This window comes from Mandrillus leucophaeus, unplaced genomic scaffold, assembly GCF_000951045.1.
Source record: "Mandrillus leucophaeus isolate KB7577 unplaced genomic scaffold, Mleu.le_1.0 Scaffold67, whole genome shotgun sequence".
NCBI classification, from domain to species: domain Eukaryota; kingdom Metazoa; phylum Chordata; class Mammalia; order Primates; family Cercopithecidae; genus Mandrillus; species Mandrillus leucophaeus.
The window spans coordinates 3,382,627-3,408,731 of NW_012107252.1; the positions used below are offsets into that span (position 1 = coordinate 3,382,627).

Genomic DNA, 26,105 nt, shown 5'->3' on the forward strand with positions numbered 1-26,105 from the left:
TGGGTTCCTCCGCCCGCGTCCAGCCGGCCTCCCTCATTGTCCTCGCTCGCCCCGGCCTCGTGGCGCGGGGAGGCGTTCCATACACGTTTCCCCTTGGTCTTTGCCTCGTCCCCTGCCCTCCACCCACTCCCCCTGCCCCCAGGCTGCATACCTACCCGGTCTGTGCGGCCTGCCCCTCCCCGGGTGCCACGTGTTCAGCCTGCCAGCCCCGCCCAAACGCACCCCTCAGCCTGGCCACCAGCCTGACCCAGAACCCCTGCGCTGGAGGGAGAGTAGGAATGTCTGCACGTGGGTCTGGATGTGAGCTGCCTGGGAGCCTGGATGTATGGCTGTGGAAGTCCAGGAGCAGTGGCTTTGTTTGTGAGTGTGGGACTTCGTGTGTTACTGTCACCCGGGTGTGTCTGTGACTGTAGTTCTCTGTGTGTCGGAGTGTGGGTGACTAGCTGGGGCCCGGGTGTCCCTGTGATTCTGTGTGCCTGTGAGACTCGCCCTGCTCCCTGAAGCACTGCCAGAAGTGGCTGCTGCTCTCTTGGAACCATAGCTGGAGCCGTCGCCCAGGCAAGACCCCTTCCTGCCATGCCCAGTGCTGTGCCCGTCTCCAGGCCCAAGCATCCCGTTCCGGGAATCAGAACCAGCTGTGCTGGACAGGGCCCAGAGCCTTGGTCCCAGTCCCAAGGGGCTGGCTTTGAGGTCTTAAGCGAGGGGTGTCCCCAGCCCCGCCCCATATTTTGACGTTTTGCTCCAGTGGGAAGGGATTCTGTAAACATCCAGTCTGTATTTGGGCCCCCCGGATGCTGAGGGCAACTTCCCAGCCTGGTCCCAGTTGGCCTGGCCTGGGATCTGAATGACCAAACCACTTCCCACCATGGCTCCTGGAAGGACTAAATGCAGTCATGAGTATAAGGTGCTCCTCCATGGTAGGTGCACAGTATTCCGTCTCTTCCCTCTTCCCAAAGCCATGAGTTCTGGGTTAAGGATGCTGCCCTGTGGGGTGTCTGTTCTCAGAGGCACTGGGGCACACGGGGGTCTATAGGTAAACGTGTCTCCATGCTTAGGTACAAACCAGTGTGGTCAGAGTTCACATGTCTGTGTTCCTGGGAATGCGTGAGTGTGTGTGTAGAGTTGTGCAATTAGGGTGAGTGCCTGAGTGTGTGTGTCAGTGAGGTGGAGGAAGGTAATTGTATGTGGCTTAGTAGTGGGGTGTGCTTGAGGATGTGAGTATTGAGTTGCCGGGAACTGTGCCTGGGTGTCTGCAGGTAAGTCCGTGAGTCTGTGAGCGGGAAAGGGTATGAGCAGGTCAGTGTGAGGTGTGGCCCGCGACTGTGGGCAGCTGGGTGGGAGGTAGGTGGGCAGCCTTGCTTGTCCTGCCCTGACCTGCTGGATCTGTTTCCCTCCCACCCTGCTCAGGCCGGCAGCCGGATGCCCGGGCCCACTGGGCGGGCCAGCGGCCGCCTGCGGGATGAGCAGACTGCTGGGGGGGACGCTGGAGCGCGTCTGCAAGGCTGTGCTCCTTCTCTGCCTGCTGCACTTCCTCGTGGCCGTCATCCTCTACTTTGACGTCTACGCCCAGCACCTGGCCTTCTTCAGCCGCTTCAGTGCCCGAGGCCCTGCCCGTGCTCTCCACCCAGCTGCCAGCAGCAGCAGCAGCAGCAACTGCTCCCGGCCCAACGCCACCGCCTCTAGCTCCGGGCTCCCTGAGGTCCCCAGTGCCCGGCCCGGTCCCACGGCTCCTATGCTGCCACCCTGTCCTGACTCGCCACCTGGTCTTGGTGAGCCTGGAGGGTAGGGCCTGCCTGTGGGGAAACAGTGTTTTATTGATTTGACTAGAGAAATGGCATCCGGACCCATGGGGGTGCCAAGGGTCCAGGTCTGTTGTAAGAGGGCTATTCTTGGGGTTCCCTAGCCCACCCCCAGGCTGAGGGTGGGGGCTGGTATCTGTGGATTCTGGCCTGATTCCTGACACTGTCCTGCCTGCAGTGGGCAGACTGCTGATCGAGTTCACCTCACCCATGCCCCTGGAGCGGGTGCAGAGGGAGAACCCAGGCGTGCTCATGGGTGGCCGATACACACCGCCCGACTGCACCCCAGCCCAGACGGTGGCGGTCATCATCCCCTTTAGACACCGGGAACACCACCTGCGCTACTGGCTCCACTATCTACACCCCATCTTGAGGCGGCAGCGGCTGCGCTACGGTGTCTATGTCATCAACCAGGTGCCCATGTGGGGGCCCATGTGCCTGTTGGTGTATATGTGGGTTGGGGCATTTGTGGGTCCTTGTCTGCCCATGGCCATGTGGATATGTGGATGTACCTGGGCATGGGTAGTCTGTGTTTGTCAGTGTGCACAGGAATGTGTGCACACAGTGTGTGCATGTGAATGTTGGCATGCACACTGGCAGGGGTGTGTATGGTCTCAGAAGGGGTTGAGCCCCACTCTCTAGCCTTGGCAGGCCTCACCCCATGGTGGCGCAGGCCTAGGGTATGCTGTAGGAGGAGGTGTTGAGGGCCCTGAGGAGAGGGAGTTAGACCCTGAAAGAAGGGTGAAGCCTGCAGAACCCTTTGGGGTAGGTGCCAGCCACAGCTGAGGCCAGGGCACTCAGCTCAACATCTTAAGGCTTTTGGTGGGCCTGGCTAGGAGTGGCCACTGGGTCCCAGAAGGGACTTCTGATGCAGGTCCCCCCCACCCCCCGACCACAGAGACCTCCTACTCTTGGACTTGGGTCCCTCCTGTATGATGGGGTGTAAGTGGAGGTGGAGCAGGGGGCCATGGGAGCACAGAGGGCCCTGGCCCAGCCCTGGGGTTGGGAAGCAGTTGCTGAGATGGGTCTTGAGAGATGAACAGGCATCAGGGTCTAGAGAAGCCAGTATTCTAGGCAGAGGGACCTGGAGGATGCAGGCCCAGTGAGAGAACTGGCCTTGTGTTCACCATTTATTGGCTGAGGTGTGGACTGTATGTCCAGCATGTGGGCTGGGTAGCAAAGATGAGGCTGGAGGAGTTGGAGGTCAAACTGAGAAGTGTCTTGGGAGGCATGCTGGCAGTAAGTCCAGCGCAAAGGTGGCAGGGCACCATGTAAGGTTGTAAGGGGAGAGTGACTTGCGTGTTTGCCTTGTAGAAAGGTTGCTCTGGTTGCATATGGAGCATGGATGGAAAGGGGAGATTAGAGGCCCGTCTGGAAGAGAGGACAATGCCTAGGAGAGAGGCGGTGACCCCGCGGATGAGTGGGGCGGGAGTCTCGGGGAAGAAGTGGGGATGTTGCGCAAGTAGTGGAGAGTTAGAAAAGAGCGACGTCAGGACAGCGCAAGGGTTTCCGCCTCGGCTGTTGGCTGTGGGGATGGCTGTGCCTGTGAGTGAGATGGGGACACAGGAGCTGGGCCAGTTCTGGGGGAGTGTGACTCTGAATCCTTTCTTGCGTGTGATGAGTTTGAGTGCCTGTGGGAAGTACATGTTTAGCAGGCAGTTAGACAAATGAGTCTGGACCCAGAAGGGAGGTCTGCAGTGGAGAGAGGGATCTGGGAGCACCAGGATGTAGACGGTCTGGTCCCTAAAACCAACAACGTCTGACCTGCCAGGTAGCAAGGGGCATGAGAGGAGGAAGCCAGCACTTCAGGGATGGAGGGAGAAAGAGGCCACTACAGAGGCTGAGAGGCTTGGCCAGAAGGGCCGGAGGAGACCTAGGGGAGTGTGGGATCCTGGAAACCCAGCAGTCAGTGTCAGGAAGGAGACATGGCAGCTGCATGGGCACTGTGGGGGTGTGAGGAGGGATGTGGACCAAAACTCGTCCAGTGGATTTAGCAACAAGGTGGGCCCAGCGAGAGCCATTTCAGGGGCATGGTGGGGGCGGAAGCAGATTGCAGTGGGTTGAAGAAGGAATCGGATTTGACGAAATGGAAGTAACCAATTAGAGACAACTCTTTAAAAAAAAAATTCCTGCTGAGAAGGGAAGGCAAAAGGTAGGATGGTGGCTGGAGGGAGGTTTGTTTTTTCAGATGGGAGAGGATTGAGCATGTTTATGAGCCATGTGGGAGAGACACAGGGCTCCTGGCTGGTGAGAGGTCAGGAGGAGTGCTGATGAGCTGGGAGGAAAGTGACGGTCTCTCCAAGAGTGGGGAAAGAGGAGGTGCAGGAGAGGGAGGGAAGAGAGCCGGCGGGGTTGGGCAGGTCAGGGTTCCAGAGGGGAGCAGCTCCCACCTCTTCCGGCAGTGGCTTTGCTGGTGGAGAGGAGGGCCTTTCTCTCCACTCATTCCAGAAAGGCCACTCACCGGCCCCTCTCCAGGAACCTTTCTGGCTCTAGCCTGGAGGCTGTGGGTTGGGGCAGGGGCTCAGGGGTCAGCTCCTCCCGTTGAATGCTCCCTGCTAGTCCAGAGTTTGGTGCTTAGGCCTGCATGGCCAGGACTCCTGCAGCCCCAATTCTCAGAGGACCCCAGACTCACTGGGCTGTGACTGCTTGTAGGCCCTCTGCTTGTCATTTTGTTGGAGAGAGAAGTGAATCTAGCCCAGACGTGTCCTGGTCTCAGAGGCTGCCCAAGCAGCTGGATGCAGCTCCAGGGAGCCTGAGGCTCCTGGCGCAGTCCCCGTGGCTCCTGCATCTTAGACACTGGTCATTTGGGGCATTCGTTGTTTGTCTCACTGCATGACTCTATACACAGCGGGAGTGGGACCAGGGCTGGCCATCTCCAGAATCCCCACTAGCACAAAGGAGAGAGAGCCACAGGGCGTGTTTGGATGAGCGAATGAGATGAGAACTCCACCCATCGTTGTCATTGGGTATTGGCATAAAGGAAGCCCACGGGAAGGAGGGAATAAGTGTACCGGGGTGGGGAAGTTTGGTCAGGGGAGCCGCTCCAGCCCTGAGTGTGACAAGCACAGGTACTGCTAACCCCAAGGCCTGGAGGCAAGGAAGAGTCTGGCATGTTCTGGGGCTGCTGAGGGATGTTGTGTGGCTGGGCCTCAGGATATGAGGGCAGTGGCCAGAGAGGAGGTTGGAGCCACATATGAAAGGCCTTTGCAGGCCAGATCCCGGTCGAGAATCTGGACTAGATCTTGAGAGTCTGGAGGAGCCAGGCAGCGAGGGGGCTGGTAAATCCCCAGAGACTGCTCTGGAGAGTGGCAAAGGGCAGGTGCTTGCTGGTCACAGGCCCAGAGCTGACCTGCTCCTCCCCTCACCCAGCATGGTGAGGACACCTTCAACCGGGCCAAGCTGCTCAACGTGGGCTTCCTAGAGGCGCTGAAGGAGGATGCCACCTATGACTGCTTCATCTTCAGCGATGTGGACCTGGTCCCCATGGATGACCGCAACCTATACCGCTGCGGCGACCAACCCCGCCACTTTGCCATTGCCATGGACAAGTTTGGCTTCCGGTGAGGGCTGTCTTCTCAACTAGACCCAGCCCTCCTGCCGCCACCAGACACAGACCCACTTCCAGCCCCAGGGCCCCGCTTGCTCCTGGCCCCAGCCCAGACCCCACTGGCGAGGCTGGATCCTCCCTGGACCCCATTGGACATTCCCCCCAACCCAGTCTCTGGTTCTTCCCCTGGAGTCTCCTTGGGACCCTTACTGACACCTGACTTCCCATGCCACAGGCTGCCCTATGCTGGCTACTTTGGAGGTGTGTCAGGCCTGAGTAAGGCTCAGTTTCTGAGAATCAATGGCTTCCCCAACGAGTACTGGGGCTGGGGTGGCGAGGATGATGACATCTTCAACCGGTGAGTAAGCACGGGGTGGGGAATAGGCTGGGTGGGTGGGGGGTGAGGTACAGACTGGGTGGGGTTCCTTGCCCTTCCTGGGGCCTGTTCCAGTCTGTCCATCCCTATCCTCAGGATCTCCCTCACTGGGATGAAGATCTCTCGCCCAGACATCCGAATCGGCCGCTACCGCATGATCAAGCACGACCGTGACAAGCATAACGAACCCAACCCTCAGAGGTGACCCCAGCACCCCTCACCCTTACTCCCCAGAGGTGACCCCAGCACCCTCACCCCTTACTCCCCAGAGGTAACCCCAGCACCCTCACCCCTTACTCCCCAGAGGCAACTTCCCAATATCCCCAGCTCTTAACCCCAAGTTGCCCAATGCCTGACCCCCCAGTGGGGGATCTCCAAGCATCCTTGACTCCAAAGAGGTGACTCCCAGTGCCACTGATTCCCTGAGGTGATCCAAGGCCCTTGAGTCCTAGAGGTGACTGCTGGTACCCCTGATCGTTGTCCCCCAACCCCCAGCCCAGCCTCAGCCCAATATCACTTACCCCTGGCCCGATTCCTAGAGGTGACTAGAATATAATGTCAAGGCCTAAATAGTAATTGAGTAGATTGCATTCCTGTTGGTGCCCTCGCAGACCTCACTTGTGCACCTGTGGGATCCCTGCTGGGACAGATAGGACAAGAGCCAGTGGGTGCTGGGCACAGCTCCTGTGGACCCGACAAAGGGGACTTGAGCAGGATGGGAAGGGGGTGTGGAAACACAATGCCCACCCCTCTGGAATTGAAGGAGGTGGGTGTATCTCTTAGGAGGTAGCCACATTTGGTATCAGGCTGGCTGGGAGAAGGGCCTAAAGGGTATGTGAAATGTAAACAAGGGCTTCCTGGGCTTCTTGAGGCTGCTCTGTGACTTGTGCTAAACTTTCTGGGGATGGGAGACCCAGAGTAGTCATACCCAATCTGTGCTTTTCCTTACAAAGTTCATTCTAGGCAGAGAAATAGTTATGGAAACAGGCAGTTATAGCACAAGGTGATCAAGGCAAGGTGTTCTCTTGGCAGAAGAGGGATTGGTGATGGAAGGCTTCCTGGAGGAGGTGATGGTAAACTGGAGTTTGAAATAGTTACTCATTTAACAAAGATTTGCCTCACGCCTACCTTGGGCACAGTGTTACATTCCCCAGGCTAATAGAGGAAACCAGCCTGGATAAGGGGAATCATATCCGGAAGAGTCTGGAATGTGAACGTGTATGATACATGCCGAGAGTCTGAAGCTATTTGGTTTTAAGATCTCTGAAGGCTGATAGTAACAGTGGGGCGGAGGGAAAGTCAGGTCTGGATGTTAGGGGTTTTTCTTCTGTTGCCCTTTCACCATGTAAGTGTCAGGGGTCTTGAATACCAGATGGGAGTTTAACTTTTGTCCCAGAGAACTGGGGAGTCATGGAAGAACCTGAAGCAGGGAGAGGCGGGGCGGGGTTTGTGTTTGGAAGGCACACTGTTTGAGCTTTAGCAAGGCGAAAGCCTGGCATAGCCGCTGGGTGGAGCAGGAGAGATAGTCAACCCGGCCTGAAGGAATCTAAGGAGTCCAAGGGAGCATGGTGGGACAGGGTCTGGGGATGGAGATGCCGTGTCTCCAGCTTGAGCAGGAGGGTTTTTCTACTCTGAACACGGGGTAGGAGTGGGGGAGGTGGTTTGTAGCCCTGGTGTGGGGTTGGTGCCTCGGAGAAGCATGAGGCACTGGGGAGTGCAGGGAGCTGATGAAAAAGCAGTTCTGATGAAAACTGGTCAGCAGGAAACGGGTAAGAGACCAAGAGAAGAGGGGCTTCAGGGCATCTGGGGGAGGAGTGGAGCTCCACAGTACACACCAGGAGCCTTGGTCCTGTTTCAGGAGTAGCCTGCCTGGGTGCCACCATCAATTACACATGTCTGGCTTGGTTGTAGAGGCGGCAAGATAGCAAGAAGTTTCTGGCTTAAAGAACTCTGTGAATGTTGGGTTCACGGATTGGGTATGACTACTCTGAGTGTCCCACCCCCAGAAAGTTTAGCACAAATCACAGAGCAGCGTCAGGAAGCTCTTGTTTACATTTCACAAACCCTGTAGGCCCTTCTCCCAGCCAGCCTGATACCAAATTCAGAGTTCACAAATTCTGTGAACTCTCTCTATGTAGTTGCTGTTGCCTAAAATCCGGGAGTTCTGGATTATTCTTTTCCTCACCCTACATATCCAAATCCATCAGCAAGCTGTATCACTGCCACCCCTAAAACATTTGAGTCCATTTGCTTTCCCCCTTTACTACCTTTACCCTAGTTCAACCTCTGGGATACTGCCTGGACTACTGCAGTGGCCTCTAACTGGTTTCCCTGTTTATGGCCTGCCCCCCAAACTGGGTTAAACATTTCTTAGAGCCTTTACACATTTCATGCTGTGAGAATGAAAATATGAACTGCTCACTCTGACTTAGAGCCCTGCCCTTGCACGGTGTGATTGAACCTTCAGGCTAATATTCTGCTTTTCCAGGTGTCCCATTCAGGTTTAGCCACTCAGCTGTGCAAAATCTTCCCAATTTAGGGTCAGCATGTGCTGTGACCTCTGCCTGGAGTGCTCTGTTCCTGCCCTCAGCTCAATGTCACATATGCCCTCTTGTCTCTCTTAGCACTCCGATGTTTTCTCTGTTACCTGTCTCCCCTAGAGAAGCCAACTTGCCCTGAGAGGAAGGACCCCACCTGTCATGGCTATGGCGGTAGCCTTGGTGCTTAGAGCACAGCCTGGCACGTGGTGGTGCTCAATAAATAGCTGGCGAAAGAGTCACTAAAGAATGAGGAACAGAAAAAATGGCACAGGCGTGGGGAGTAAAAATGATGCATCTGGTTGCGCTTGAGATGCCTGTAGGATGCCTGGTCTCAGGCATAGAAAGGTCTGAGCTGACCTCACACTGGCTTGTGCCTGTAATCCCAGCACTTTGGGAGGCCAAGGCAGGCAGATCACTTGAGGTCAGGAGTTCGAGACCAGCCTGGCCAACATAGTGAAACCTTGTCTCTACTAAAAATACAAAAAAAAAAAAAAAAGACTGGGCACGGTGGCTCATGCCTGTAATCCCTGCACTTTGGGAGGCCAGTGTGGGCAGATCACCTGAAGTCAGTAGTTTGAGACCAGTCTGGCCAAAATGGTGAACCCCATCTTTACTAAAAATACCAAAAAAATTAGCTGGGCATGGTGGCGAGCAACTGTAATCCCACCTACTCTGGAGACTGAGGCAGGAGGTTGAGAGGCAACCTCTTGAACCCAGGAGGCAGAGGTTGCAGTGAGCTGAGATCGCACCACTGCACTCCCATCCTAGGCAACAGAGCAAGACTCCATCTCAAAAAACCAAACCAAAACAAAAAGCCGGACCTGGTGGTGTGCACCTGTTGTCTCAGCTACTCAGGAGGCTGAGGCAGGAGAATCGCTTGAACCCAAGAGGCAGAGGTTGCAGTGAGCTGAGATTGCGCCACTGTACTCCAGCATGGGCAACAGAGCAAGACTCTGTCTTTAAAAAAAAAAAAAAGTCTGAGCTGAGAGATTTGTGAGGGTGTCAGACTTCTGTTTTCTGACTGAAGCAGGTGAGATCTCTGTTTTGAGGGCCAATGCAAGAGCAGAAGGGCTCCTGCCAAGTCAACCCTGGAAGGAGCCAGGATGGCCTAAGCTTAGGCCACAGAGATCCCATACTGGGTTTGGTGGTGGTAACTTAAAAATCACTAGATCAGTTGGATGAGGTGGCTCACACCTATAATCCCAGCACTTTGGGAGGTCAAGGTGGGCGGGTCATCTGAGGTTAGGAGTTTGAGACCAGCCTGACCAACATGGTGAAACCCCATCTCTACTAAAAATACAAAAATTAGCTGGGTGCAGTGGCAGGCATCTGTAATCCCAGCTACTCGGAAGGCTGAGGCAGGAGAATTGCTTGAACCTGGGAGGCGGAGGTTGCAGTGAGCTGAGATGGCGCCATTGCACTCTGTCTCAAAAAAAAAGCACAAAAAAAATCACTATATCAAATTTGAAAAGGAGACTTTATTTCTCCTTTATAAAGGGTTACAACCTGCAGGCTGGCCATCCCACTGGCTAGGAAGCAGAGCCTCCAGCCAAAGCCTTAACAGGCAGTTCGAGGGAGGGAGGAGTGAGATAGGAATTTTAGTTGGATGGATTGGTCAATAGGTTATTGGAGGAGCTATAAATATTCATGGAGGGGGTCCTGACATATGCATATTGAACAAACATGCATGTTATATATCATCCATATTCACTTTGGGGTGGAGACAATATTTAAATGTATTGCAGTTAGGCCCTATACCTCAAAAAGACAAAAGTACTCAAGTGTGCAGCCTCTGTAAACTGGCTAGAACCAGTTCACAGCCGATGGTCTTATCAGGAGAAAGTTACTGAAATCAGTCTCTTGTCCCACCAAAGCTATAGTTATGGCTTGTGGAACAGGGGCGTAGGGGTCAGCATCTGGCAGTGGGTGAGCTGCAAATTTTTTTCTATTATATTTAGCTTTAATAAATTACCACATTATGCAAATTGTTTTAATATTGGTTATCTCAAGTCCAGTACTTGTTTAGTTGCTACAGAAAAAGAAAATCCTTGCAGCAGTTAGAGCATAGTCTCTTCTTCAAGTGCAGAGGTGCATGACTTAACCCTTGCCTGGCTGGCCTTAGATCCTATTTATAATTAGGTATCTTACTGACACAAAGAATGCATTCTGTCAGTCTTGTGATCTCTGCTTTGACGTTAATCCTGGTCATTTGTTGTGTCTAAACTGCAAAAGGGAGTGGGTATAACAAGGCATGTTTGACGTCCCTTCCCATCATGGCTGGAAACCCTGTTTTTAAGGTTTCTCTGGGGTCCCCTTGGCCAAAAGGGGGTCCATTTAGTTGATTGGGGGGTGTAGGATTTTATTTGTAGTTTACAGTTGTTAGCCCTGATACAGACCATTTCCATCCTATCTAGGTTTACCAAGATTCAAAACACGAAGCTGACCATGAAGCGGGACGGCATTGGGTCAGTGCGGTACCAGGTCTTGGAGGTGTCTCGGCAACCACTCTTCACCAATATCACAGTGGACATTGGGCGGCCCCCGTCGTGGCCCCCTCGGGGCTGACACTAATGGACAGAGGCTCTCGGTGCCGAGGATTGCCTGCCAGAGGACTGACCACAGCCTGGCTGGCAGCTGCTCTGTGGAGGACCTCCAGGACTGAGACTGTGGGCTTTGTTTTCCAAGGGTCTTCAATAGGCCCCCTAGCTATACCCGGAAGTTTCAGAACCCACTTTGGGGGCCTCCTGCCTGGGCAGGCTCTTCACAAGTGTGGCCCTCTTTGGAGTCAACCCTCCTTCCTGACCCCCTCCCCCTAGCCCAGCCCCAGTCACTGTCAGGGTCGGGTCAGCCCCTGCACTGCCTCGCGGAGTGGCCTGGGCTAGGTCACTCCACCTCTCTGTGCCTCAGTTTCCCCCCTTGAGTCCCCTAGGGCCTGGAAGGGTGGGAGGTATGTCTAGGGGGCAGTGTCTCTTCCAGGGGGAATTCTCAGCTCTTGGGAACCCCCTTGCTCCCAGGGGAGGGGAAACCTTTTTCATTCAACATTGTAGGGGGCAAGCTTTGGTGCGCCCCCTGCTGAGGAGCTGCCCCAGGAGGGGACCAGAGGGGATGCTGTGTCGCTGCCTGGGATCTTGGGGTTGGCCTTTGCATGGGAGGCAGGTGGGGCTTGGATCAGTAAGTCTGGTTCCCGCCTCCCTGTCTGAGAGAGGAGGCAGGAGCCCCAGGGCCGGCTCGTGTTTGTACATTGCACAGAAACTTGTGTGGGTGCTTTAGTAAAAAACGTGAATGGAGCAGCTCCCTTGTCTGGGGGTGGGGGTCGGGTCCCTGAACATGGTTACCCTGAGTGTGTTGTGGTGGAAGGGCACTTGGCCCAACAAGTAAACCTGATCCGGGCCATCCTGGTTGTCGGAACGCTGCCACTCCCTAGGCTTCCATTGGCCTTAAGGGGAAGTTTGTCCTTGCACTGCTTCCGGGCCAGTGGAGGCGACGAAGTAATAAACCCGTGGACCCAGATTTCTCAGGTCTTAACACGTTCCCTGAGGCCTAAAGGTGCCCAGGGCCGAGCCCAAAGTGCTTGGGGTCAGGGCTCGGTGGAGCACTAAGTCTGAACTCCCAGCCTGCAGGCGCCGCCGCCGGACCACACACGGGAGGGGGCGGGGCCTAGAGTCGCGGCGCGGTTTCCCGGGTGATGGCCACGCGGAAGAGGTGGGGCTAGGGCGCTGGTTCCCACTGTCTGGCTTCTGGGCCCGCGGCATACGAGTTGGCCAAAAGCCTGGCAGAAGAGCGCGCCAAGGAATGGCGGTTCTGGACGGGGCAATCCCAGCTGAGGGGACCGGCGGCAGAGCATGGGTGGGGCTTGGGAGAGGGCGGTCCTCATAGAGGGGCGGGGCTTGGTGAGCGTTGCCGGCGGGCCCGCGGTACCTCCCGCACTCTGACCTGCGGCTTGTAGGTCCGAGCTGGGGACGGCGGCGCGGGTGGGTCATGCTTCGGCACTCCCCCTCGCTGTGGGAGCTGGTGGAGGAGCACATTCCGCTCCGGGAGCGACCCGAAGTGAAGAGGATTCTGGGGGAGGCGGCGGTGGACCTGAGCCTGGAGCTGCGGGCGGAGGTGGGGAGAGGGAAGGTGGGCCACGCCCCTGGGTGTGATTTCCCACCTCCTGCGGGTCCCTGGCCCTGCCGGGGAACTCCCGAGATCCTATTGGGTCTCACTGTCCTGGTCCTCTCCCCTTTGACTCTGCCCTCTCCCTCACTCCCCCAGCCCCCACCATTCCGGTCACTCCCCTCCCCAGTTGCAAGGTATCCCAGCTCTCCTTGCAGGTGGCGATGTTACGGGCACTGCTCCAAGAGGCTCGATCCTCTCAAGCCCCCAGCTCCCGCCCCATCTCTGACCCCTCTTCTCTTCTGGCACCACCACCTCTCCTAAAGGACCTCTTGCGCCAGGAACTCCGGCAGTTGCTCCAGGGTCTCCACCACAAAGCCATCTGTGAGGGCAGGTGGGAGCCTCAGGCCTGGGTCCTTTCCCCAGATACCAGGTGGGCTAGCCCTGCCCCTAACAAAGAGCCAGGGTTGCCTTTTCTGTGGTTTCCAGAAAGGAGCCTCTCATCTTCCTTCCTGTGCACCTTCTGCAGGGACCAGGCCCAGGCTTGGGTCCAGTATAGCCCCAGGGTCCTGCACTTTGCCTTGGAGGAGCCCAGGTGTGATTTGCCAGAACAGGAGATATTCCAGATGAGAGGTGGTAGGCCCAGGTAAGGTGATGGTAGGAGAAAGGGATCTGTCCCTGCTTGGCAGAGGGCCCTAGCCAACTGGTGGGTTGCGCCTGGCTCCATGCAGGAGGTTCCAGTCACGGGCTGGGCACTTCCACCACCACTTGTGGTAGAGATCAGCACATGAGGGCTGCCGAAACCCAGAGGAAACACCTGCCTAGCCTGGGGACAGGCAAAGCTTCCTGGAGAAAGTGGTTTGATCTGCGTGTTGTCGTATGAGGAGCAGTTTTCAGGGAGAAGAAAGAGAGAAGAGCTTTGTAGGAAAAGGGAAGAAAGTCCAGCAGGCGATTGCTCCTCTGGCCTAGAGAACAGGAGTGAGGGCTGGGTTAGGGAGGCAGGGAGAGCTGAAGAGGATGGCTACAAATGGTATTTACAGCTGGGACTGAATGAGATAAAACATTCATAAGTGAATGGCAGCAACTTCTTTTTCTAATCCTCACACAGCCTGAGGTGGGCAAAGTCTGCACTTTGCACAAGAAGAAATTAAAGGCCGGGCATAGTGGCTCATGCCTGTAATCCCAGCACTTTGGGAGGCTGAGGCAGGAGGATGGCTTGAGGCCAGGAGTTTGAGATCAGCCTGGGCAACACAGGGAGACCCCATCTTTACAAAAAGTGAAAAAAAAAATTAGGCGTGGTGGCACATGCCTGGATTCCCAGCTACTTGGGAGGCTGAGGTGGGATAATTGCTTGAGCTCAGGAATTTGGGGCTTCAGTGAGCTATGATTGCACCTGTGCACTCCAACCTGGGTGACAAAGACCCTGTCTCTAAAAAAAAAAAAAAGCAGCAGCCTGGGCAACATAGTGAGACCCCGTTTGTGCAAACAATTGAACAGGTGTGGTGGTGCACACCTATAGTCCCAGCTACTCAGGAGGCTGATGTGGGAAGAGCACTTGAGCCTGGGATGTCAAGGCTGCAGTGAGCCAAGATGGTGCTACTGCACTCCAGCCTGAGCAACAGAGCACAATCTTGTCTCAAAAAAACAAAAAAACAAAAAGAAAAGAAACTAAAGCTCAGAAGGGATAAGTGTTTTGTCTGAAGTCACACACAATGAAGGGTGGCAGAGCTCATTTGCAAAACTAGGCTCCCAAACTCTTACTCTTTGCACTATATTATATTGTTTTTGTGAGAAAAGAAAGACAGTTGTCTAGGAGAAGTGATGTTTGGGTCCTGAAGGCCTGGGGTGAGCAACATGGGGAGAGTAATAGTGACTTCATTGCCAGCAGCGGTCACAGAGATCTCAGCATCATCAAGGACCAACTGAACGTGTCCAACATTGACCAGGTGGCCAGACATCTGAGGTGAGGCCCAGGGGCACCTGCATGTGTGTAGGCAGGGGTGGAGACAGGGATGGATCTTGGCGTGCTGGGATTGTGAGAGAGGAGGAAGGTAACATACTGGGTGGGGAGACCCATGTGTGTCAGGCTGAGAGGTGGAAAGAGCTGGCTGCTGTAGAGCTAGTGAGGTTGCTTTCAGGAAGCAGCCAAGTACAGATGCCATGGCCGAGCCTGCCTAATCTCAGCAATTTGGGAGGCTGAGGCAAGAGGATCATTTGGGCCCAGGAGTTCGAAACCAGCTTGGGCAACATGGCAAAACCCCATCTCTATCAAAACATACAAAAATTAGCTGGGCATGGTGGTGCACGCCTGTACCAGCTACTTGGGAGGCTGAGGTGAGAGGGGATTGATTGAGCCCTGGAAGGCAAGGCTACAGTGAGTCATGATGGGTGGCAGAGCAAGACCCTGTTTTAAAAATAAATATAAATATCTTGACTCTGGGGGTAGCCACAGAGGATTTTAAGCAGAGGAAGGGCTGTGATGTGAGGGAAGATGGAGGCAAGTAGAATCACAGTGCAGAAGTGCGGGAGAGAGAAGGATACCTGCCAGGGTGAGGTAGGTGAGGGGAAGACACTTCCTGCCCAGAAAGAGCCTTGTGGGGGCCAGAAGTCTATGCTGGGGCAGCCCACCAAGAAGCAGAGGGCAGTGTGGGCTGAGGAAGGACAGGTTGGGTGGGGCTCCTGCTGAGGCTGGAGGTTGGGGCCATGTGGTGGACTCAGCTGAGCCCTGGTCCTATGTCTTGGGTTCTGGCTGCTGCTCCCTCATGTCCCAGGGGCCTTCTGGAGGAGGAGTGTCACACCTTGGAGAGGGAGATCCCCATCCTGCAGGTGAGCCACAGCCCCGCGCTCTCCCCCAAGCCTCACTGCTGAGCATAGACACTCATGCTTCTCACCTGGGTGAGGCCCATGTACCTGTGTGCATGCATAGGTGCGTGTACAGGCTGTGTGAGTCCTGCATCCGTTTCTCAGGGATACATGCTTGTGTGCACCTGCAAAATCCTAGAGGCCCAGGATTCTAACTGAGCCCTTAAGGCCAGGGCCAACCGTTTTAGGTCTTTTGCCTCCTTCCTTTACCTGGGTCTGGGTACAGGCCCCACCATTATCTTGCCAAACTCAGCTCTTCTGCAAGGCTGGTATTCCCTGGGGAACATGGCTGCCCTCATGGTGGATGGGCTGAAGGGTCTACATGGGCATGCCCTAGGGATCTAGGCCTCTGTATCCTGCCTTGCCCCACCCCTACCTTGAGTCTGGGCACTGACAGCTCTCCCTGCCTCTCCCTGCAGCGCTGCCTGGAAGAGGAGTATATGAGGCCTTGCCACCCCTCGGAGGCAGCCCTGGAGCCCACCCTGGCAGGTGAGGACACAGATCAGGGCCCAGAACACCCAGCCTCCTGCTCCCACCCTGCACTTGTACACACCCTAGAAGAGCTGGGCACTGGCTCAGCCGAATCTCTCCTTCAGAGCTAAAGGAACAGAAGAAGGCCATGGAGCAGGAGCTACAGGCATCTGTGGGGCCTTCTTGTGTCTCTCCCAACCACAGGTAAACCACAACAGTAGACACAGGGCAGGGTGGACTGAAGGATCAGACCACCACCCCCCACCCTTACTCCTTTCTGTCCAGGCAGTGGCCCTTGGGGTCCTCCACGCAGGGCCTCAGACCCCTGCTTCCTCTCTGTGGGGTTGCACCTCTCCAGTGCTGCCTGCCTGCACCTCCTCTGGAGCCTTGCCTTCGACCTCGAGGCCAGGCCGCTACCCGCCGCTGGGGAAGGCAGCTTCAGTACAGCCCCAGGGAAGGGTCAGCTTCCACGCCCATGTCCAGTGCAGCATCCCAGGCCCCAGCCTGAAGGGCTGGTCACCGAGTAGGCTCTGGCTTCTGCCAGGATGCACCCGTCTGCCACTGCTCCCTGAGCTGCTTTGGCCCAGCCAGCTTCAGATCGGTCTTGGATGAGCTCTCGCCAGGACCCCAAGGCTGTTGGTCTGTCTGGCCTTTGCCCCACCCCCTTGCCAGATCCCTGGTGTCTGGAGCTGAGTGGCCGGGCATCGGTCCCAATCATCAAAGCCTTTGGCCTTTCTCTTCCCAGGCCTTCACAAAGGCCTGGCAGACAGAGGTCCCATTCCAGCCTGACTCTTGTCCCCTGGGGGACCCAGACAAAGCACAGCAGCCGCTCAGAGACAGGAATAGAAATTTCATTAAAATCTATGGACTTTAAAATCTTAGTGGTGCACGATGGGCAGGGATGGGCGGCGCACCGTTATTGCTACAGAGGATTAGAGGTGGCTTGGCCGGGGCTGTCACTGCACAGAGGACGGACAAATGGACACTTCAGGGATTCAGACACTTGGGGGCTCCCGCTCCGGAGAGGGGAGGGGCATGTGGGCTGGGGCCATTTGGCACATGAACAAGGGCAGCACATTTGGGAAGACTGGGCCTTTAGCCTGATGGAGGAAGGGCAAGAGGGTGTCGTGCAGGGTCCCCTTTCCCGGGACGCTGGGCTCAAACCTCCTGTGGAGCAGCCCCTACCCCATCCCCCAGAAACAAATGCTTTGGGCAGGCTGCTGGGTCACGGTCCTCTGCTGGCTGGGCCTGACAGCCAGGGCTGGAACGAGGGGCAGAGACCCCGGAGCAGCCCAGTGAGGTGCAAGCAGGCCTGGAAGACAGACTGGACCCGAGGCTGGGGGTGCGGAGGTGGCAACCACAGAGAATACAACGTTTACAAAAATAATTACACAGATAAACAGGGCTGGGCAGCACAGCCTGACAAGTAACACTGCACAGCCCCCAGCCCCTCATCCTGCCCCTAGGGAGGAAGAGCCAAATGTGCCTGGCAGAGGCTGGGGTCTGCTCTGAGGGCAGGAGCACTAGCCATGGGGCTGGAGGCCCACCCAGAACCTCAGCTCAGGGCAGGGTATGAGGGTATCAGAGGCCACGTAAAGCCGCCCAGACCACTGGGGACCTGGCCCGAGACCCCTCCAAAGTGCTTTGGACCTCCCAGCAACCCTCCACTCCCACCCCTCCCCACAGCTGCCATCTTGGCATCCAAAGGACGTGTAAACACTGGGGGCACGAGCACGAATGACTGCACTAGCAGTAGTGACCAAGATGACAGCAGCCGTCCTGGCCAGGGCGTGGCAGGGGGCAGGCGAGACACCTGGCCTCTGCCTCACCAGTCTCTGTGTTGGGAGCACGGGATGGGGGTGGGGCCACTCCCCTGGCAGCTGTGCTCATATCCGGGAGTCCTGGAGGCGGCTGGAGCCATTACTGCCCACAATGGGGATCTGGGCCTTGTCCGGGTGCAGTGGCTGGACCTCGAAGCCGTCATCAGGAGAGGGGATTATGGTGGGGGCGTAGCGCCCAGTCCGGTGCTCCAGGAGGGCAGGGCCCCAGTCTCTGCTTGGCTTTGTGGCATTTTTCAAACGCTGCATGAGGTAGGCATGGGGCACAGGGGCAGGGCACGTCAGGGGGGAGCCCTTAAGCCCCTTCCAGCCGGCCCCTCCCATTTCACCTGGCTACCCAGCCTTCCCCCGCCCTCACCTGCAGGAGGGTGTCCCCGTCTGTGCGGCAGAGCCGGAACATGGCGTAGAGGGGGATGCAGAGGACGGAGGACAGAGCCATGAGGAAGCCAATGGCCACGGCCCAGCCTGGGTACTGGTAGTGGTTGTAGGTGATCGGCTGGTACTGGATCACAGTGAAAACTAGAATAAACTGCACGGGGCAGGTGTGGGAGTGGGCGTGAGGCTGGCCCAGAGCCCAGACCCAGGCCATCCCTCTACCAGCACCCTTTCCTCTCTGGCTTCCCAAACTAGAAAGGGGCATTTGGGGCAGAACAGGGACAGCTGTCAACATCTGGGCTGTGGAAGAAGCAGGCAGGGCCAGGGGACCGGGGCACCATGGGTGGGAAGGCTCTGCGGAGGGAAATCTGTCTTTGCCGCGGTCCTGAACTGGCCGAGCACAGTCGAGCTGCTGCTGCCTTTGGAATTCAATCAGTTCTGCTCAAAGACTCACTATGGCTTCCCCTGGCCGACTGAAGTAAGGCCACATCCTGGACCTTTAGGCTGTCACCTGGCAGTGCGACCTCAATTGTCTTGCCTGCCACACGACCCCGCCCTCAGTGTTTCAGTCACACCCAGTGTTTCCCATCCTCTCTTCATTTATTCTGGGGAATCATCCTGTGCATCTTCCTCTGTCAAACCCTATGCCAGTGCCCTCTCCTTCAAGAAGCCATCCCAGATTTCCCCCATTTCCTCCTGCAGGGCCTCCCCTTGGTGTTTTCCACCTGCTTCCCTTAGAGTGGCTTGGTTTAATATTCCCATAGACCTGGGAGCTCCTGGGATTGCATCAACTCTGGGGGTGCAGTGCCCAGTACAGTGCCTGCCACAGTCTCTTGTGTTGATTTGAACTGATTGGTACAGAGAGGCAGAGGAGGATGGAAAGAGGGTAGGGCAAAGCCCTGCCTGTCTACGGCCGTGGGGACAGGGACATTCAGCCTGGGGAAGCTCCACGGGCTGAAATGGTGAGTGTCGGGCTGTGGTGCTCTGGGGAGCCTCCTTGGAAAGAGATGAGTGAGACTGGAAATAAGACTTGTGGCTGCAGCAACAAAAGGAGAGAAAGGAGGCGGAAACACAGGCAGTGGCTGGCGGGTCACCCGGAGGGCCTGGGTGGGAGGGTGTCCCAGCATCCTCCTCCTGAGGTTCCAGCCCCATCCTGAAGCACAGGGCCATATTCTAGAGTGCAAGACCCACATCCAAACTGGAGGACCCTCCGGGGATGCTGCACACGATGGGAGCTTATAACAGGTTTCCTAAATGGAACAGATCCTGACCTACGTGTGGACAAATCCCTCATTTGAGCTGACAGAAGGGTGGAGTTTGTCAAAAAGAGCTTTTCAGAAATATGAAAAAAGAAAGCCCCCAGAGAAAACACAACAGCCCAGAAAGCCAGGCTGGAGTTACCCCAAGGAGAGGACTCTAGGCTCCCCTAAAGGTAACTCCGACCTGGCTTCCTGGGCACAGGAAGGGCCCCGCCCACTGTGCCTCAATCTTGTGGAGACACCAGATCCCAGCCAAGGGCGCCCCTACAGATCCTTTCTGTGCTCGTCTCCTTCCTCCCCACTGCCCTTGGCAGGTGCCCCCTGGTCTCTCCCCAGGACATCAATCTAGTCTGAATGCTGGGAGACCCTCCGAGCCACAGAGGCTGAGCTCCCCTTGGGCCACTGCCCCAGAAGGCATGGTACTCTGGGGTGGTGGTACCTGCCCTCCCCTGCCTCCACCACCAACACTTTCGCTCCTCCTGTTTCAAAGCTGGGCCAGTGGCCAGAGGGAGAGCCTGTGCCAGGCTAGGGAACATCCCACACCCTATGGGGTAGAGACCTCAGCCCTCCACAGGCCTTTATTCTGAAACATGAGCCACAGAGGAAGTCCGGTGCTGAGCCCCCTGTGCCACTGAGGCATTAAACATGACAAGAGTGTGGCTCTGAACACTGCCCGGGCCACTGGGCCAGCCCTCTCACTGTCACTCAGAGATGGCCCTGCCTGTCCTCTGTGGAGTGACCATTACACTGTCAATACCTGCTTTCCCCGAATCTCACCCCAAACAGGAGGGAGCTAAGTCATACGGTTTTAGCCCCTGGACCATTCCTCCCTCCTGCAGAGGTGCTTCTAGTGTGGCGCTGGCCCAGGCTTGGAATTGGACTACCTGATTTGAATTGTGGCTCTGCCTCTTATTAGCTGTGTGACCATGGGCCAATTACTTATCCCCGTGCTTCAGTTTCCTCATCTGTAAGGTGGGGATAACAGTGACACCTTGGAGAGCTCCATCACGGGTTACATGGGAACGGTGTGTGGAAAGTGCCTGCTTCCTTGCCATGGTGGATTCCTTCCACCAATTCAGCTCCCTGACGGGAATTTCTCAGCTGTTGAATATTCATAAAACCTGGAACACCCCCCACCCAGGCCAGCCCACCTCACTGCCTGGAAGGCTTGCAAACTGCCCCCATGCAGAGCTGACATCTGATTTCACAGCCTGGTCTACCAGCCTTGGGCTGCTGCTGGAACACTGGTTCCCACCACATAGCCAAGGCCCTGGAACACCCTCCCTAGAGGGATGGGAGATGAGGCCAGCAGGCAGAGGCTGACACGCTATCCATATTGACTCCTGAGTCCCCCGGGGTGCCAGGCAGGAATGCCTGAGCAATGTCTGCAGTCAAATACAGGCTGTGGCACTCCTCTCCTAACCTGAGGCCAGGGCCTGGGCAGCTCTGAGTCACCACACGCCTCTCTGACTCTCTCCAACCTCCCTTAGCCTCTCAAAGGCCAGAGTCATGGGTATGGAGCTCTGGCCAGGTGCGGGAGCTCCTGCTCTCCCTCCGCTGGGTCCCAAGAGATGGACACATGGCCAAGGGGCAGCAAGGGAAGGGAGGGGCCGGCCAGGGAACTCACGAAGATGATGGCAGGAGAGACGAAGCGCCAGCAGATCTGAAAGAAGAGGGGCGGTGGGAAGCCCAGCATCATCTGGATGTCCTGGAAGTAGTTCCGGTGCCCTGGAGAGAGGAGGGGTCAGCAGGTCCCCAGGACAGAGTGGGCGGGCCAGGGGCCGGGTCACGGGAGGCCAGAGGCTCAAGTGCTCACCGTAGATGTACATGATGGCCACACACATGATGCAGGAGATGACCACCAAAGAGAAGCTGGCCGCATAGTTGTCCATCAGCAGCAGCCAGTAGATGCCTGCCTGGGGAACAGTGGGCGGCTGTGGGAGGCGCCTGCAGCCCGGGCTCCCCCACCCTTCCCTGCATATCCTGGCAACTCTGAGGCAGCCCTTCCCTTACTCCGCTCTTACCTGGCTGGTGAGGGGGATGCCCAGCAGGAAGCCAGCCACAGCCACACCCAGGGTCACATAGGTCTTTTTCTGCAGGATCCACTCATTCCCCACCTCATCCACAATGGCTGTGACCAGCGTCTCCAGGAGGCAGAACTGCAGGACGTGGCTGTCAGATGGGCGACCTGCCCCTTGTTCCTGTCCCCTCCCTTCCCCAAGCCTCCGGTCCACGTCCTGCACCTCATACCTGAGTGCCCAGCCCCAGCAGGATGAGCATGAAGAAGAAGAGCAGAGACCACAGCGGGGAGATGGGAAGTAGTGTGAGGGCCTCAGGGTAAGCCACGAAGGCCAGGCCGGGGCCGTGGTCTGCCACGCGGGACACATCCACGCCCAGGTGACTGGCCATGAAGCCGAGGATGGAGAAAATGACGAAGCCCGCATAGACGCTGGTGGCACAGTTGGTGATGCTGATGATGACGCTGTCCCTGATGGGGAGGAAAAGAGAGTTCAGCTTCCCTCTCCCCAATTTGGGCCAAGGGAGACATGGAGACAGGGCAAGTTCTAGGAACAAGGGCGCCCCCAACTGTTTTTTGGGGGGTGGGAGACAGGGTCTCACTCTGTTGCCCAGGCTGGAATGCAATGGTGCTATCACAGGTCACTGTAGCCTTGACCTCTTGGTCTCAAGCAATCCTCCCACCTCAGCCTCCTAAGTAGCTGGGACTACAGGTGTGTGCCACCACGCCCAGCTAATTTTCTTTTATGTTTTATAAAGAAAGATGGGGTCTCACTATGTTGCCCAGGCCTGTCTTGAATTCCTGGGCTCAAGTGATCCTCCCGCCTTGGCCTCTCAAAGTGCTGGGATTATGGCATGAAGCACTGAGCCTGGCCCCCGACTCCTTTTCTGGTCTGTTCTGGGCATTTTTAAGTGAGCCTGAGCTGCCTGAGTCCTCACAGACCTCTGGGACATCACTGTCCCCATCTCTCTTCTCTCTCTTGCCTAAGCCTCTCTCCCCATTCTCCAACAACTTTATCCAGAACCAGTATTCCCAGAACCTCAAGATCAGGAGGGGAAAGGAGGCCTGGTGGGCCCACGGCTGCACTGGAGCTGGGATCAGGTTGCAGAGAGGGCAGGGAGGGGGCAGCCTCAGCCCGGCAGGGAGCACTCACCGGTAACAGTTATTGTGGAACTTGTTGTAGGAAGCCATGGTGATGAGGCCTCCCCACGCGCAGCCCAGTGAGTAGAAGATCTGGGAGGCGGCATCACCCCACACCTGCAGGGAGGGGCCGGCGGGTGAGGAGCTGTGGGCAGAGGCAGGCACCTCCCCAGCCCTTCCCCAACCTGCTTCTGGTTTCCGGTTTCCTTCACTTCTCACCTTGGCCTCCAGGATCTTGTCCCACTGTGGGGTTAGGTAGTACATGATGCCGGTGAAGGCTCCCTCCAGGGTCACTCCGCGGACAAACAGAATGGTCAGCACCACGTAGGGGAACGTGGCTGTGAAGTACACCACCTGGCACAAGAGGGCTCCATGGACTCTTCCGGGCTCTCCCCTCCCCTGGGCACCACCACCCTGGCTCCCTAATCACCACCAGCCCCCAGTCCCTCTCCCGCTCTGCAGTCCCTTCAGCATCCCCTCCCTGCAACACACACATGACCCAGGTAGGGGTCAGGATCTTCCTGGGTGGGCACAGACCCTGCTGGGGGAGGGATACTTGCTTTCCCTGAAGACTTGACCCCTCGGATGAGGCAGAGGAAGACGACCACCCAGGAGACACCGAGGCAGCCAAGGAGGGGCAGCCGCACCTCCCCAAAGTTCCCGATGTCATCTGACAGCTTCAGCACGTACAGCCTGGGAAGGGGAGACTCTGTTACGGATGGCCAGCCCCCGCTGCCCAGCAACAAATTCCCAAGGCTCAGGGCCCACCTGGGCCATACCCTCCTTTGTCATGAGGTCCCGGCAGCCACCTTGTGTGACATGGGAGCTACTTCAGGGGCCCAGCCCTGGTCGGCCCATCCCCCTCCACCTGCTGCAGCCCTTGGGGAGCCCGACACAGTCCACTGCTCTGCAGCCTTTCCCAGGCCCTTCAAGGGCTCCTGGAGGCCACACCCCAGGCTTGGGTGGTCTTCCCAGTCTCCGGTTGGGCTCAGCCCAGGTCCTTGTTTGCATGTTTCTCCCTTCAGGAATGCCTTTTCCTCATCCTGTCAGGTGTCACCTCCTCCAGGAAGCCACCAGTGAGCATCTCACCTGCACCAATCAGCTCTATCTCTGATAAACTGAGGGAGGCAGTGGAATGCTCAGTAAAGACTGGACCCTGGCCAGGTGTGGTGGCTTGTGCCTGTAATCCCTGCGCTCTGTGGAGGTCGAGGCGGGCAGATCACCTGAGGTCAGGTGGGTCCTCCAGGAAGCCACCAGTGAGCATTTTACGTGCACCAATTAGCTCTATCTCTGATAAACTGAGGGCGGCAGTGGGCAGTGGAATGCTCAGTAAAGATTGCACCCTGGCCGGGTGTGGTGGCTCACACCTGTAATCCCAGCACTTTGGGAGGCCGTGGTGCCTCAGCCTCCCAAAGTGCTGGGATTACAGGCGTGAGCCACCGCACCTGGCCTATATTATTTTTGACTGCAAGTATACAGCATTACAATGTTAGGGACTGAAGAGTTTAAAAGGCTAGCCTGGAAACCAAATGATGAATTCTAGCTTTATTTTTATGGCACTATATTCACTATATTTTTGTTTGGTTTTGGTTTTGGAGCACATGCTTTTGAGATCAAATAGCCTAAGGACATTTGGAACCCAACATATTTACAAGTGGCCTCTTGACACATGACATCTCCAGAATTATTCTGCATTGCTTTAAAAACGTCTCCACATGACATATCTTATTTTCCCAGCCAGGTGGTAAGCGCCTTGAGAACAGGACCCTCAGGAACAGGTCCCACAGGGGCTATGGTTGTGCTGCCTGAGCTCCTATCAGCAGTCTTAGTGATTTAGGTTGCATTATCTCATTTTGTCTTTAAAACCAGATGGGTATCATGACCACCCAATTTCATGGACAAATGACTGTGAACGACCTCCCAAGGCCACAGCTAATAAGTGGGGCAGCCAGGATTTGAGAGGGGTCTTTGTGACTCCAGAGCTGCCATGAAGACCCTGGGGGACAGGATCTGGGCCCCACAGGGACGGCAGAGGTGAGAAGGCCTTGTCATATGTTTAGGGCCCAGTAGCAAGTGTCAGACCAGCACAGAGGACTGGAAGGCAAGATTGTGAAGAGGGTGGCGAGGGAGGGGAGGACTCTGAGTGACAAGGTTGAGTGGGTGAGAGGCAGACATGGGCTCAGAAATCTACCCTTTGAGCTTCTCTCACTTAGAGTCTCTTCATCTGACTTTTGATTCGCTTCCCTCATTTGTAAAATGGTGATTTTAAAAATCCCTACACAAGCTACCTAACAGGGTTTTTGTGGCACTCCAGTGAGATGGCGCAGCTGTCCAAAGGGTTGTTGGAAAGTGTGGACTAAACACCTGCACAGCCGCCCCCACCTAATTCACCGCGGCACACCCAGCAACAGCAGCACCAGAGGGGCGCCACGCACGCAGATTCTGACAGCAACTGCTGCCTAGCTCCTTAACCTCTAAACGGCAGTCTCTGAATCTGAAAATATGAATACTAATATCTACTTAGATAATATGCCTGGCACGTAGTAGGTGATCAACAATAAGGGTGCTTCCTTTCTTCCCTTGCTGAAGCCAGCCTGGGTTGTTCTCTTCAGGGCCATTTCCCTGACTCTCCAGGAGAGGGCAGCAGGGAGCCATGCTGCTGAGAAGGTGTCCTGCATGGGACAGTGGCCAGTTAGGCAGGCCTGGCTCCACCCCGCACTGGGGAGTAGAGTGCAGCGGCTCCACCAGCCAGATTTCTTTGAAGGCTCTTCTCCTCTGATTTTACTGGATAAAATCTCTAGAGCTTTGCCCTGGGTGGGCCCAGGGCTGGGAATCTCTGAGTCAGTCCCTGGGACAACCACCACTGGAGCATCTGGGGGTGGGGGTGCACAAGGCTTTGTGTTTCTGGGAGCCTCCAGGAAGGTTCATCACCCCAGACTAGATCAAGTTGCCCAGTCCACATCATGCCTCAAATGTAGTAAAATGCCTCACTCGGCAGTATCTGCTTGTTCTCCCGTCAGACAGCAGCTCTGTGAGGACAGTGTCTTCCTCCCCACCCTCTCTCCCCTCTGAGAACAGTACCCAGTACCTAGTAGGTGCTCAATAAATCAGCTGGGCATGGTGGCTCACGCCTGTAACCCCAGCACTTTGGGAGGCCAGGGTGGGTGGATCACCTGAGGTCAGGAGTTCGAGACTAGCCCGGCCAACATGTCGAAACCCTGTCTCTACTAGAAACACAAAAACAAGCCAGGCATCGTGGCAGGTGCTTGTAATCCCAGCTACTAGGGAGGCTGAGGCAGGAGAATCGCTTAAACCTGGGAGGCGGAGGTTACAATGAGCTGGGATCGCGCCACTGTACTCTAGCCTGGCCAACAGAGTAAGACTCTGTCTCAAAAAAAAAAAAAAAAAAAAAAACTATCCATTCAGTTCCAGGTGTTTTTAAAAAAGAAAATAAATGTTAGGATGTTAAAAATTTAAAAATAAAAGAGAAATGACCTGTCTGGTGACTGAGTGCCTGAGTCTGCCCATGCCTCTCTAGGGGACAGCAGCTGTGTTCGCTATGCTCTGGGTCCTTGAGAATAGTGGCCCCATCTTACCTGTCTTTGAGTGTCTACAGCCCAGCACAGAGGTTGGCACAGGGAAACTGGGTCCTTCAGGGTCAGAGCACTGGGGCCTGGGCTTAGAGGACCTGTGGTGACTTGCGGTATCCTCGGACCCTCGTGCATTTCAGTCATGGCTTTCCATTACATGTGGAGAAAGCCTCAAACCCTTAGCCTGGCATGGGAG

The 26,105-nt window shown here is 56.2% G+C and overlaps 3 protein-coding genes across 8 annotated transcripts in view; 2 read left to right on the plus strand and 1 right to left on the minus strand.

Annotated features, from left to right (window-relative positions):
• Positions 1–190: 190 nt before the first annotated feature.
• B4GALT2 (UDP-Gal:betaGlcNAc beta 1,4- galactosyltransferase, polypeptide 2) lies at positions 191–11,552 on the plus strand. Of its 2 annotated transcripts, none has more exons than XM_012001826.1 (7): positions 191–917; positions 1,408–1,769; positions 1,978–2,213; positions 5,169–5,359; positions 5,582–5,704; positions 5,819–5,923; positions 10,677–11,552. In XM_012001826.1, exons 2-7 carry the CDS (start codon positions 1,460–1,462, stop codon positions 10,825–10,827), a joined length of 1,116 nt encoding a protein of 371 aa, XP_011857216.1. In that variant the 5' UTR covers positions 191–917; positions 1,408–1,459; the 3' UTR covers positions 10,828–11,552. The 2 variants fall into 2 exon arrangements, with proteins under 2 accessions (XP_011857216.1, XP_011857215.1); XM_012001825.1 differs by having other exon boundaries at positions 250–360.
• Positions 11,553–11,957: 405 nt separating this feature from the next.
• CCDC24 (coiled-coil domain containing 24) lies at positions 11,958–16,566 on the plus strand. The gene is made up of 9 exons (XM_012001833.1): positions 11,958–12,108; positions 12,209–12,366; positions 12,576–12,751; positions 12,887–13,003; positions 14,243–14,320; positions 15,129–15,183; positions 15,639–15,708; positions 15,816–15,894; positions 15,976–16,566. Exons 1-9 carry the CDS (start codon positions 12,105–12,107, stop codon positions 16,196–16,198), a joined length of 960 nt encoding a protein of 319 aa, XP_011857223.1. The 5' UTR covers positions 11,958–12,104; the 3' UTR covers positions 16,199–16,566.
• SLC6A9 (solute carrier family 6 (neurotransmitter transporter, glycine), member 9) overlaps positions 16,521–26,105 on the minus strand; it is a 34,703-nt gene continuing 25,118 nt past the window's right edge. For 4 of the 5 annotated variants that reach the window (XM_012001832.1, XM_012001831.1, XM_012001830.1 and 1 more), the window contains 9 exons: positions 22,880–23,012; positions 22,539–22,673; positions 22,333–22,436; positions 21,413–21,650; positions 21,187–21,321; positions 20,979–21,078; positions 20,790–20,890; positions 17,887–18,057; positions 16,521–17,771 (listed from right to left, as the gene is read on the minus strand). In XM_012001832.1, coding sequence (XP_011857222.1) covers positions 17,577–17,771; positions 17,887–18,057; positions 20,790–20,890; positions 20,979–21,078; positions 21,187–21,321; positions 21,413–21,650; positions 22,333–22,436; positions 22,539–22,673; positions 22,880–23,012 — 1,312 coding nt within the window. In that variant the 3' untranslated portion in view covers positions 16,521–17,576. The remainder of the gene's footprint in view (positions 17,772–17,886; positions 18,058–20,789; positions 20,891–20,978; positions 21,079–21,186; positions 21,322–21,412; positions 21,651–22,332; positions 22,437–22,538; positions 22,674–22,879; positions 23,013–26,105) is intronic. The other variant, XM_012001829.1, reaches the window with a different exon arrangement.